The sequence below is a fragment of the Pelodiscus sinensis genome, chromosome 24, assembly GCF_049634645.1.
Source record: "Pelodiscus sinensis isolate JC-2024 chromosome 24, ASM4963464v1, whole genome shotgun sequence".
NCBI classification, from domain to species: Eukaryota; Metazoa; Chordata; order Testudines; family Trionychidae; genus Pelodiscus; species Pelodiscus sinensis.
The window spans coordinates 25,332,042-25,345,821 of record NC_134734.1 but is presented as its reverse complement, the minus strand read 5'-3'; the positions used below and the strand labels follow the sequence as shown (position 1 = coordinate 25,345,821).

Below are 13,780 nucleotides of genomic sequence, written 5' to 3'. Positions count from 1 at the left end.
AACAGCCGCAGGAAACCCTTCCCTGACCACCTCAGAATCTCAGGCTGGGCTGTAGGGCAGAAGGGGCCACAGATTGTTTAGTGTAAACGTAACCCACAGACCTGCTGGGGGAGGGGCACTGTCCCATCTAGTGGTGCTGGGACCACTCACAGACAGAGAACGAGTTTGCTCTACAGCCGGAGCTGGGAGCCAGCTGACCTTTAGTCCAAGCTGCAAAGGCTCATGCCCTGAGCTCCAGAGATCTCAGGTCTGTTTCTGCCTGTCGGGGCTACATAAGGCGTTATCACACCCTGGACCGGGTTACAGGTTGTTTTAAGAAGCTGTAAGTCCAATGTCTAGCGACAGTGTGAATTTCCGTTCCCAGGGACCAATATGGCTACAGCAGCCTGCCCACAGCAATCTGTGCCAGTGCCGAGCTGTATTAACATGCACCAAGCTGCGAACTGGCCAAATCGGACCAATCCCATACATCTAAGGATGAGTGAGCCCTGGCATCCCCTGTGAGCTCTGAACTTGTGCAGCTGCTCAGGAGAGGTTCCACAGCTGGCCAGGTGATTAGCAGAGCACCCAATGCTAGGTTTTTAGTTTCTAGTGGTGGTGCACATTCACACATGCCTTGGTGCATATAAAATTATTCCACACATGGATGGAAAAGATTAGTAGGAACATTGGTGAGCACACGTAATTACATACACAGAGGCGCTAACTCACTCACGCAATCACTCACTCTCTGTAGAAGACAAGTACCACCATTTACAATACAGGGTTTACTGAAGGTCAGCCTGACTGCGGTGGCCATGTCATTCATGCGGCATGAGGGTTTCCCGGATGAAGTATCACAGAGTTTTCTTTAGGGCAGTTCCTCTCCCTGCTAACCCACTGCTGAAACTCCTCTGCGGCCCTGCTGGGCCAGCAGGGGTCAGCAGTGCCTAGCAAATGCAGCATGCCATTACGTGACAGAGGAGTTTCGTGTTGTTTCCCTCTGGGTTTGATGGGTGGCTGGGGAATCTATTTAAACAGCTTTCTGGGGCAGTGACTGGATTCCCCAGAGCGTGGGCTGGCTACAGAGCACACAGTGCTGGGAACTCCGGCCTTTCCACTCGCTCGGTTTGCTCTTTGGCCAGTCTGACATCCCCACCCAAACAGAAAGCTATGCAGCCCACAGGGAATGGTGCTTCTGGTACCCTCACTGCTTCAGAGGAAGGTGCAGCATTCCCCCTACTCGACAGCTATGGCATAGCTTCCCCAGCAAGTGTTTTTTCCCAATTTCTATCGTTACTGGGGAGTTGATGCCCTAAAGCAGGGGTCTCCAAACTTTTCAGCCCGAAGGCCGCATTAACTATCAAACAGCAGTTCGGGGGCCGACTACACACTTGAGGTCCAAATAAAAAACAATCAAAACATGGATGTTGTTTTTAATTATTTATTTAATATTATTTTATTCAGTTATTATTTAATAACACATTGATACACTACACATGAACACCTGTATTAGTGTGAATGGTGAAATTGTTTCCTGGATGCCAAAATAGCAGACATTTCTGGCTTTAGATTTGTTGTCCCTAACATCAACAGTGACCCGAGATTATCATCGGACAAGTTTGTTCTCAAATTGTTCTTCACGTATTTCATTCTTGAAAATGTCTCCATGGGCCGGATGAGAGGGCCTTGCAGGCCGCATTCGGCCCGCGGGCCGTAGTTTGGAGACCCCTGCCCTAAAGCATGAGGGTTTATATCCTTTCAAAAAGATAATCTAGTCTAATGTAACTGTGGGTATTTTCTTCATCCATAAACATGTCTAATCCTTTTTTCAATACTGTTACACATTTTGTCTTGATATCTTTTAGCAAGGAGTTCCGCAGGTGAACCATGCAATGTGTTGAAAAGCATTTCCCTTTATCAGCTTTAAGTGAGTTGCCTTTCAGTTTAATGGAACATCCCTTATCCTGGTAGTGTGAGAGAAAGCGACTGTGTCCATTCTCCCTTTTCTGCACCATTCCTTATTCTCTACATGTCTATCCATCTTTTTTAAACTAGAAAGTCTCAAAAGGGTGGAACTCTGAGCTTGTATCAATCACTTCAGTGAGATTTTTCAATCTCCTTCCCTAAGGAACTTTTTGTAAGCATTTTTGAAATCCCTCTGTGTCTCCTAGACACAGTCCAAGATGGAGCAATCAGACTTTAACACAGCGTGCCAGAGACCAGTGGTTTATATAATGGTGTTTGCGTGTGTGAGTGAAATGCAATAGTTTTAGTAGGACTAGTTGAAATGTTTTAGATTAAATGTTTTTAATAAAAAATTGGGGCATTAAAATAAATTTAGTTTTGACAACAAAAATTAATTTTTATGCCATTTTTATTTTTCAGGAAAAAATTCACCGTGAAACATGTCCGAAAAACATTTTCACATTTTTATTATTGTTGACATTTTAAAAATGCTTTGTGTTTTGAAATGCTGGTAAACTCCCACGTTCTATTTTTCCTGATCAAATGGGAAGTGGGAGTAGATAAAAATGTCAGATCTTTTCTCTTAGGGTATGTCTACACTAGCTTGTTAATTCGAGCTAGGTAGGGAAATGAGGGCAACCGGAGTTGCAAATGAAGCCCGGGATTTAAATATCCCTGGCTTTAATCGCATGTTCCCGTCCGGCCGCCACTTTAAAATCCCCCTTAGTTCAAATGAACTGCCCGCGGCTACACACAGCAGTTTAAAGTTAATCCAAACTAAATCCTTAGTTCAGATTAACTGTTACACCTCATTCCATGAGTTGCTTCATTTGCAACTCTGGTTGCCTGATTTGCCTACCTAGCTCGAATTAACATACCCTTATTTACATTTCCAATAGAATATTTTTTATTGAGAACTATTAAAAGTTGCTAAAAGGGGAGATAGTGGAACACTTCACTCACCATTTTACTTTTTTCACACTTTTTCAGTGGGAGGAAAAAATAAAAGGCGTTTCCTCCCACTTTCACCGTTTTCCCTTCCTAGTGCTATTTCTCCACTGGAAAAAAGGTGGGAGGAACCAAATAAAGGAGAGAGAAAGAAATGGGGAAAACATCAGCTAAAACCAAATTTGTGAATGAAACTTTTCATACAAAATGTTTGCGTGAACCAAATGTTTGTTTTCTTAAGGAATTGTTCACATAAAACAAACACCCTCCCCTCAGTCAGGTGTAATTCTCAGTGTTGTTTTCCATCCCGTTGTTCTGTTTGCCTGTGGGACCTTGGCTCTTCACTGAGCAGCCGTCTTCACTGAATTGCTCACAGCGACAGCCAGGTCTGACTCCTGAGAGCTTCAGTTTAGCACATTCCGTTATGAGCTTTTTGGGGCCAGCCCTGTGGCGCTAGCTGGCCCTTCAGTTTTACCCTGGGTAGGCTCACCTGTGAGGAGGGAGTGGAAGTCCTGACGGTATCCCAAAGGCCTGTGCCCACAAACGGAGATGGGGAAAGTTGCCAAAAAGAGAGAGACCAAATGAGTTGAAAGAAAAGAGGCCTCCTGACATAACACAAGGACCAGTGGGACTGGCAGCCTCACCAGGCCCCTGGGCAAGCCAGGGATGGAGGGGGGCTGCTCTGCACCCCCAGAGCTGGGGCTAGGCAGCCCTTAGCACCAGTGGGGAAGTGCCATGCCGACCTCTCCCCCCCAAAAGCCTTCGATGCTGCCCGGAGTGAGCTCCTCAGTGCTATGCAGCTATTGAAAGGGCCAGGGCTCCTGCCGTCTCCACAGTAACACCTGCAGCAGCCTGGCGCTCCAGGCCCTTTTGTGTTGCTGGGCCCCGGGGCAGGTGTCCCCTGTTCCCCCCCCCCCGACATCCCTCCTCCTGTCAGCAGGCCTGACACGACTGGGTTAAGGTCATGCCTGGTAGACAAATGATGGGACAGGAAATTGGGTTATGGTCATGCCTGGTAGACAAATGATGGGACAGGAAATTAATGAGCAAAAATTGGTGGGTTGGAAATGAGGTCTCACTGGTGGGCAAAATAATGAGGGGGCGGGGCATTCTATGCATCACTCCCTTTAGGGGCCCTTGAAGAGACATCAGGAGCAAAACCGACTCCAGGAGCAAACTCCACTAACATGGCTGCCATCTCCACGCGCTCCAGGCTGCCACTGGGGTGATCCTGAGGTCTGTTCTGAGCAGAATCCAGGCCAGTAGCTCTGGCTGAATCCTGGGCTCATCTGGGATGTGGGACTGTCCCCCCCGCACTCCTACAATGACTCCTGTTACTTCCTCACATCACTTCCTCTAGTCCTCTCCCTTCTCCTGACCAATGCGTCAGCCAAGCCAGCGTATTTTACAGCACTGCTGTCAGCCTGTGACCACAAAGGTGCAGCTCTCTGCAACGCTGCAAACAGGCCCGTGCGGGTTCTCGAGGTTGCCAGGTGTCAGCCCAGCTGTGAGGTCCCCCGTGAGCCTCAGCCCCTAAGAGAGCAGCTGAATTTTCTCTCTAGGCTGATGGTTTCGCTCCTCCCTTTGGCCTTCTAGGGATCGGCTTTTAACACCCCCAGCAACCACAGCTCCAGTTCACTTCCGCTCGCTTCCCCTTCCCCCCAAAGGACAGCGAGGAGCATGCTTGATACCACCTCAGACACTTGCAAGGCAGGTTTCCTTCTAAAAATGCAACAGAGAAAGGGACGGAGAAATGTTGCTAAAATAAAACCAGTGCTTAGACATTTTCCATTTCAAACACTCTCCCCCTCCCCATCTTTAATAAAGAGCTAAATGGGGTTAATGGACTTGCTGTCCTTCTAGGCAGGCTGAGGTCTTTCTAGGCAGGCTGAGGCCACCCCCGAACCTTGGTTAATGTTGGATCATTTCAGGATCACGTTGCCATTGTTCCACCTTCAGGCCATGTTTGTGTGTGTGGCTATGTTCTGTCTGTCTGTCTACCTATCCATCCCTACCCCCACCCCATCTATCTACCTATCTATATAGCAGCGCCCACACCCCTCTGTCTGTCTGTCTGTCTACCTATCCATCCCTACCCCCACCCCATCTATCTATCTACCTATCTATATAGCAGCGCCCACACCCCTCTGTCTGTCTGTCTGTCTACCTATCCATCCCTACCCCCACCCTATCTATCTATCTACCTATCTATCTAGCAGCGCGCACACCCCTCTGTCTGTCTGTCTGTCTGTCTGTCTACCTATCCATCCCTACCCCCACCCCATCTATCTATCTACCTATCTATCTAGCAGCGCGCACACCCCTCTGTCTGTCTGTCTGTCTGTCTACCTATCCATCCCTACCCCCACCCCATCTATCTATCTACCTATCTATATAGCAGCGCCCACACCCCTCTGTCTGTCTGTCTGTCTACCTATCCATCCCTACCCCCACCCTATCTATCTATCTACCTATCTATCTAGCAGCGCGCACACCCCTCTGTCTGTCTGTCTGTCTGTCTGTCTACCTATCCATCCCTACCCCCACCCCATCTATCTATCTACCTATCTATCTAGCAGCGCGCACACCCCTCTGTCTGTCTGTCTGTCTGTCTGTCTACCTATCCATCCCTACCCCCACCCTATCTATCTATCTACCTATCTATCTAGCAGTGCGCACACCCCTCTGTCTGTCTGTCTGTCTGTCAGTTGTGTCTGGAGCACAGGAAGTGCCGGGAATGGGACTGCTGTCCATAACACGGCAAGGGAGGGCGGAGAACAGGGGAATGCAAAAAGGGAGGGATACAAAGACGTGATACTGAGAGTGGCCACTGGGGGAAGCTGCAGCACCAAGAGAATGGCCAGAGTGGTGGGGTCTGCCCTCTTGCCTCTTACCTCCCCTCCGGGAGAGCCTGCAGGATTTGGGGGGGAATTGCTGGAGGGGGGGGCAGCTGCCAGAGCCCGACCCCTCCCTGGACAGCCTGCAAGCTGCGGGGAGAGGAGGCAGCTGGAGGATAGAACCCCCCCCGCAGCCTGCTCCCCCCCACAGCATGTAGGTCATGCAGGGCTGCTGGAGGGGGGGCAGCTGGAGGATAGAACCCCCCCGCTGCAGCCTGCTCCCCCCAACAGCATGTAGGTCATGCAGGGCTGCTGGAGGGGGGGCAGCTGGAGGATAGAACCCCCCCGCTGCAGCCTGCTCCCCCCAACAGCATGTAGGTCATGCAGGGCTGCTGGAGGGGGGGCAGCTGGAGGATAGAACCCCCCCCCCGCTGCAGCCTGCTCCCCCCCACAGCATGTAGGTCATGCAGGGCTGCTGGAGGGGGGGCAGCTGGAGGATAGAACCCCCCCCCCCGCAGCCTGCTCCCCCCACAGCATGTAGGTCATGCAGGGCTGCTGGAGGGGGGGCAGCTGGAGGGGGAAGCCCTCAGAGCCCCCCCCCCCATGGCTTGTAGGCCACGTGGGGCTGCTGGTGGTTTGCTTGTTTGCTTTCTCCTCTGAGGCTGGAGAGGCGTCTGGCTTGCTGGGAAACCCACTGCAGCCGGGGCTGATTCAGCCTGGAGAGCGCCAGGCAGGCAGGAGGGAGCCGGGGTCTCTGCCCAGGTGGGGCGACAGCTGAGCAGCCAGGAGCCCAGCGCAGGAGCTTTCCTGGACCATGGCCCCGCAGTGGGGCAGCAGCTGAGGCTGGAGGTGAAATGCCCAGATCGCGCCGCGTGTGACCGAGGTGGGTTCAGTTTCCACTCTGTATCTGAGGAGGAGGGTTTTCACCACAGCAGTGAACGCCCAAGGAAGCGGGTTAGTCTGTAAGGTGCCACAGACTAACACAGCGGAGCCAACAGCCTCCATCCTCCCCCCCCCCCCCGGCCAGGCAAGGGGGGCCCCATGCTCCTGGAAGGGGCAGGGTCTCAACACTGCCTGGAGCATGGTGCTGCCCCCACCCCACCTTTGGGCCTTAGCATGCAGCATGGCTCTCCAGCGGCACTTTAAAGGGCCCAGGACTCCGGCTGCCACCACTGCTACTTCCCAGGTGCCAAGGCATCTGCCTCTTCCCCCCCCCCCCCCCCCCCCCGTCGGCAGGCCTGCTAAGACAGCTACCCCACTGCTACAGGCGCTTTGTGTGACCTTGGGAAAGTCACTTACTTCCTGGGCCTCCGTCCTCAGCCTGTAAAGCGGAGCTGCTAGCAGGGCCGTGTGAGGCTGTTTGCAGATAAAACCTGTGGTGTGCTCAGAGAATACAGTGCATAAGGCAGATGGTCTCAGGCTGGTGAGCTCTTTACTCATATGCCACTAAAAGCCTTCCCGCAGGCTGGCTTCTCACAGGTGCATAAGCAAAGCTGAGAGGCTCAGTCCTGGATTGTGTTGCAAAAGGAGGAGGAAAGGCTTCTGCAGGATCCTGCAGTAAGAGGGCACAGTGCCCCCATGGGTCCTGTCCAGACTGTAATGTAAACCCCTTACCTCAGGCCTCTGTAGTGTTCCCAACAGTGCACGTCTCAAAGCGTCTGGGACCTTCTGTAAAGCTTCTGGCTTGAAGAGCTTGCAAGAAAATTTGAGTTTTCAACGACTATGTACTTTAGAGGATAGTGTCTGTTTGATCATGAACTCCTCCTAAACAGTAAGAGCTAGGGCCACTAGATTCAGTAAATAGCTTCCTCTGATCATAACGGAAAGCAAAGTAAGAGCTTGGTTGTGTCAGGACAATGGGATGCGCCCAGAATGGGATTGCGTCTCACAATAGAAAGGAGGCAAACTCACCAAATCAAATCAAGTCCTCAAAATGGATGTAACTGAGTGAATGTTGAAAGAGGCTGAACAAAGATGAGCCAGAAAAATAGGATGAATCTGCAATAGGAATGTTTCTTGCTAACCCTCACAGAAGAGATGAAATGGAGAAATGTGGAGTACTGTTCTGTTTTGGCACAGTTAAATTAATGCATAAGGTTTGAAAACTAGAAGAAATGTTATTGGAAACCACACTGACTAAGGCCTTTAAAAATAAAATCATTGTGAATGATTAAAGTTTATTAAAGTGTATAGGGATGAATAAAAAATATACTTGATGGAATTCCTATTTAAAGAAATTTGCTAAAAATAACTTCACTGGAAAATTAACAATCTCCTTTAAAAGAAATCCAGAATAAAAAATAACTTAATAAAAATAACTCTGCATTTAAAAAAAATGTTCATTTCAATAAAGTGTGTCAATTTTCTTTAAAAAAAACCAACAACCACCCTTCATTGAGTTAAAGACCTGAGCAACGGGGGGTGAATCTGCTAATTTCTGAAAAAGTACCTCCTGGTTGCAGAGAAAAGTTTGAAAACATGAACCGAGCAGCTAAAAGGGCGGAACAGAACCCAAAGCAAACACTCTCAGTGATGTCGGTTTTGTTGTTATTTTTACGAAGCTCTCCTGATTTATAGGCCAGTCTCCTAATTTTGTGGGGCCTGAGTTATGGGTGTGTGGATGCTGCTCTATTGACCAGTGCTGTCTGCATGGTTCATGCTGTCTATTCCTGGTATGTGCTTGGGCTAGGGAGAGCTTGGAGTTCTTAGAGGGATAGAAATGACGCTTCTGTGGTCTGAGAGCTCCCTCCCAGCATTATGTGTGGTGCAGCAATTGTTTGGGTGCCAGTGTGTTGTTAGCTGTGGAAGGGAGCTTCATCCTGGTCATTCTTTGCTGTTCACGACCTGAACTGGGTGGGTTTTTCAGAGACCTTGGCCATTACTTAACATTTGCTTTTTGTTTTGTTTGGCTCTGTATGAACCCGCTACCAGCTATGTATCTGCAGACATGGCCTTAGAGATATGTCCGGACTGCTGGGGAGTGGTGCAGTAAAGCATTAAGGACTGTGACTCTAGAGACTTTGAATATTTTCCACTCTGAAAAAACGAGAGAGGAGACACGGCAGAATGAAAACAGGAAACGCGTGGCATCTGAGAAGCTTTCATCTTAGCTGAATTGACCTGGTCTCATGCTCACCCCAAGGCAGCCCTTTAAATACAAAGTCCACTGCAAGCAAAGTTCCATGCGCCGAGAGATGGACTGCAGTGCACACCTGTTGCTGATCATTTCGTTGTGCTGCGCTGGGGGTATGTATGTTTCCCTATGGCTTGGGGAGAAGTGATGTAAGGGTTTATGGTACTCACACCTGCATGTGACAACTGTTTGTATCATTCGTGAGGCATATGCTGCTGTGTTTTGTGGCCAGAATACACAAGTGTGTTGAAGAGGGGAACAATGTTCTGCGGTATCATTAGGACTGTGAAGGGAGATGCATCCCTCAATAGATCAATCAGTATATGTGTGGGGCAAGGAATCATTTTACAATGTCTATTAGATCTGGGTGAACACTTTGTAACAAATCCTTTGGTACCTGTTTCCACCGCCCTTATCCTGGGTGGTGCGGTACCTGACTTCACAAGCAGCCCCATAGAACAATCTAGGGCGTAAGACAATGCTAGCAGAGTCTGTCACGTACTGTGATTCACAGGGAGCTCGCGGGTCCTCGGCACTGGCTGGGTTTCTGAGATGCTACCACGATAACTCGTTTATGCCCAGGAGGAAAGGAGTGAAATGAGCCGGGGAAGAACTGAGGCTGGCTGTCCGGGGACGTTTACTAACAGCGAGTGCTGGCTGTCTGGCTGTTGAATGGGGTGGCACCGAACTAGCTGGCTCAAAGTGCTAGAAAGGGATTGCATTGCAAACCTGCATGGGACAGTCTCAGAGGAGTGGCTGCGTCAGTCCGTAACTTGAAAAACCCACCCGAGGGAGTGGGTTTGCCCATGAAAGCTCATGACACTATACTTGTTAGCCTGCAAGGTGCCATGGGACTGCTCCCTGGGACAGTCTGTAGGGAGCCAGCCTGCACTGGCCAGGGTGATGGTGAATGAATGACGGATGGAGTGCCCCTAAGGCTGCAGATCTTTGCTAGCTCCGATTTTACGTAGAGAAGAATCTGTTGGTTCAGAGCTAGAGAGGTGGCTACCCTGTGTCCATGGATGTACACGCGCCTCTTGCCCAAGGGAGGGTGTCTAGCAGTTGGCGGGATTGGAAGTTGGCACGGCTGGCATCTGCTCCCAGTCTGCGAGGGATGGTGCTTAGTGGTTACAGTAGGGGCAATCTCCCTAGTGGTTACAGTAGGGGCAATCAAAGATAGGACCCCTGGGGCCTATCAGGGTTTTTCTGTCATTCAGAGCAGGCAAAATAACGGTCAAAAATGAAGATAAAAAATCTTTCATATGCTCTGAAAATGGATTTGTTAAATGCTAGTGCAAGACAGAAAGCAGGTGCCTGCCATCGAGCGAAGGCAGGGACATGGACTGAAGTCGCCGGTCTCTCCGTGACTCTGTTATTGTCCCTCTCTCTTAGCCCGGGCTCCGGGATGCTGCTTTGCACTCCCCAGCCCCTTCCATTTAATGGCAGAGCTCCTGGGGAGGGCGGCCAGTCATACTGTCCTCATTGCACAGAAGTGGGGACCGGGGGGGCTGGCAGACTGCCCAGCATTGCACACCTAGGCAGCCTCAGACCCCTGTACTCCCAGTCCAACCAGTAACCTGGGCACCAGTTGAGAGTCCAGACTCCCACGCTCCTGCTCTAACCATTGGAAACACTATCAAGGCCCGAGACACCGTCCGCTGAATGTGAATAGGGGGGGGGGGCAGTGAAGGAAAAGAGCATGAGGCGGCCTCAGTTTGGGAATTTCTCCTGGGTTTGGTTGGCTCAGTACTTGCCCTGTGCCTGGTGCACACATGCTGTCACTTCCCCTTGGGCTTTTCTGCCTCGGGGCATGTCGAAAAGCCCCGGGTGGCTTCAGGGCTGCTTTAGACTCAGCACCTGTCGATAGCCCATCCTGCCCTCTTCCCTCGGAGCCCTCTGGCCTGGGCTCCCGCCGGCCTTTCACCTGGCTGGGGCTCTTACGCGGCGGTGCCTGGCGGCGGAGTTCAGATGAGCTGCCTGCGGCCCAGGGCACGTGCGCTCAGTCTGGGGACTCTGCCCTGGCCGAGGGGGTTTCAAGATGAGCTACCAGGGCTTTTCCATTAAGAGCCTAGTCACCGCAGAGCGCAGCCAGCCTGTGTCACAGCCAGGGCCACGGCCCGGCAAGAACCCGCCCTTCCAATGGCAATATGGGTGTGACATCGCAGGCAGAACCTTAACTCGGGGCCTCAGGGGCCTGAGCACCCTCCTCCGTACTCTGTGCCAGTCACATTCCTGGAAACCAGACTCATCCTCTGTTCCTGCCACATCTCGGGAGCAGCCGGCCACATGCTGCTTGGCTGCGTTTGACTCAGTCGGGTGTGTGCGCCACCCCAGCCGCATGTTTGGGGCAACCCCCTCCTCCCCCATGGAAATAACTCCTAGGAAAGAGCCGGTAGTAAAACGAGTTGTTTTCTCTTCCACTTTGACAACAACACCACAGTCCGTGGTGAGCTGGCATCCCTCACTGCTAAAGTTTCCTACAAAAACAAAGCTTTGGTAATCAATGGGACAGGCAAATATGAATCATTGTGTCTTAGGTAACGGGTGGAAAAGGGTTCTCTGGGACTTCCCCTGCCCCCCAGGCAAGGTGGGCTGATGCCTTCACAATGTTATCTCCACGAGCAATAGACAGCGCTGGGCAAGGTTCTCTTCAATTTTTTCCATCTGTGTGCAGAATAAATGTTGTTCTGTGCACCAAGGCATGTGTGGATGTGCACCACCAGTAGAAACGCCTGCTGCCAGCTTTGGGAACTCTACTAATCAGGTGGATGGCATCTGAATCTCTCCTGGGCAGTCACACAAGCGCTGGCATTTTTCATTGCCCCCAACAAACACGCGTACACACACACACAGCTGTCCCCAAAACTCGAATGCAAAACTAAGCCCTGCATTCTGCTTTTAGTTTTCAAGTCAAAACCCGGGTTGCAGTGGCTTCTATGGCAGGTGTCGGTGCATTGTCTGAGCACCTAATGCAGGTGTGAAGGAGAAGTTTTATGACCCTCCTCTCACAGGCAAGAGTCTGACATTTGCAAACAGGATTTTGGGGGTCCCACCTGAGACACACAATGTAGCTCCTCAAAAGAGGATCCAGAAAAGATCATCTTCTTCAACAGCTCATTGCTTACATCCTGACCCCTGTATTGGGCTAAAGCATTTCTTCCAGCCAGGCCTCCAGTCTGCACCTGAGACAGCAAGACACAGAAAAACCACCGCTCCCCAGTGATTAATCACTTGCCCTGTTACAACTCGGGACCTTATCTCCAGAGTCGGGCAATGAAAATCCCAAGCCAGGTTTGAAAATCGTAGCTGGGGAAACGGAGAGTCAGAGCGTTACAGAAACATGCAGGGAGAAATCGCTTCCCCAGTCTGCAGTCTAACGCAGGGATTTTCAAACGACAGGTCGCCCCCCAGCACTAGACAGGGGAATGGGCCCTGGGGCTCGTGGCTGTGGGGAGATCAGGTGAGCGGGGGGTGTGACGGCGCGTTGGGGGTTCCCCGTCTCCTGCACCCCGAAATGGCACAAACAGACTGCACCAGCCAGTGGAATTGAGGGTGGTTTATTGCTCCTCCAGCACAGCGCAGCACAGATGTAGTCTGGTCACAGGAACTGGGCTAGGATGCCTCAGGCCCCCTTGAGATGGGGGAGACTGGGCCCCTAAACTCCAGCCCCTTCTCCTAGGCTCTCCTCCATGCCCTCCGACAGCCAGCAACCAACCCCCTCACTTCCAGCCCTGCCCCCCAGCCAAGGCAGCATTCCACCTTCCTTTGTTCCTCTCCATGGGGGGTGTCTGGCCACTGGTTTGCATAGTGACTCATCCTGTTTTGCTGGGTCGTGGTACCCACGGCAGCCAGTGGGGGATCCCCCAGAGCCAGCAGCATAGAAACCAGCCAGGTACCCCCACTACGTCACAGTTCTCCCCCCTCCAAGAGCGAACTGAGCAGGGTCACTCCGCTCGTGACCTAGGGAAGTTCGGGTCCTCTGCGTGGGAACCCGCCCTGGGGACATGGGTGCTCCCCTTGACTCGGGCCGGCCGTGGCGAGGCCCCACATGAATTGGCTTCCCTCTGTCCACTCGCCGCCCCGCTCCAGGGCGACTGGCACAGGCCTGTCCTCGGGGGTCACACCCACCCTTCCGCTGGCCTTGATCTCTGGCCAGGGTCTCTCGGGCTGGGGCCATGAGCCCAGCGAGCCTTCTCTGGACAGCCAGGGCGGCTTCCACCCCCGATGCTCCATCCAGGGAGGACTTCCCCTCCCATAACTCTCTCAGCAAGCCCAGAGGGTCCTCTATCTGGGGTAGAGACCCCCAAGCCGCTTTCCTACTGTCTTGGGCCTTCCCGCCCCTCTGGCAGGAGTCACAGGACCGGCAGTACCGCTGCACGGCCGTAAAGATTCCCGGCCAATAGAAGTGCTGGAGCAGCTTCAGCCGGGTGCTCCGGATCCCCCGGTGGCCCCCAACGGGGACATCGTGGGCCAAATACAGCAGCTTGAGGCGATACTTTCGGGGGACGACCAGCTGCCGCTGGACCCCCCATGCCCTCGCCTTCCTGGGGGGGAGCCACTCACGGAACAGGAGCCCACGCTCCCGCAGGAATCTCTCCTGGCCACCTCTCCCCCGGGGCTGAGCTGCATGGAGGCCAGCCTGGTCCCTCAGCCTCTGCAAGGAGGGGTCTGCCTGCACCTCAGCCTGGAATTCAGCTGCTGAGGCAGGGATCGGGACCTGTCCCCCACCTCTGCCTAGGTCCGGAGTCCCAGCCTGGCTGGACCCCGTGTCCACTGGGATGGGACCCTGAGGACGCTGCCAGGAGTCCTTCCCTGGACCTACGTTGTCAGCCCCCCGCTGGCTCTGGCTCCAGGTAGTGACTAGAGCCCGCTGGGATTCATGGGGCCACTCCTCTAGGTCATTCCCCATCAGCAC

General features: G+C 52.4%; 1 protein-coding gene across 7 annotated transcripts in view; it reads left to right on the top strand.

The window, feature by feature from the left end:
• Window positions 1–6,366: 6,366 nt before the first annotated feature.
• Window positions 6,367–13,780, top strand: part of LOC102463834 (signaling lymphocytic activation molecule-like) — a 35,081-nt gene continuing 27,667 nt past the window's right edge. For 2 of the 7 annotated variants that reach the window (XM_075908357.1, XM_075908358.1), the window contains exons 1-2: window positions 6,370–6,615; window positions 8,664–8,978. In XM_075908357.1, coding sequence (XP_075764472.1) covers window positions 8,861–8,978 — 118 coding nt within the window. In that variant the 5' untranslated portion in view covers window positions 6,370–6,615; window positions 8,664–8,860. Of the gene's footprint in view, window positions 6,616–8,044; window positions 8,979–13,780 lie in introns of those variants that run through there. The other 5 variants (XR_012897538.1, XM_075908355.1, XM_075908356.1 and 2 more) reach the window with 4 other exon arrangements.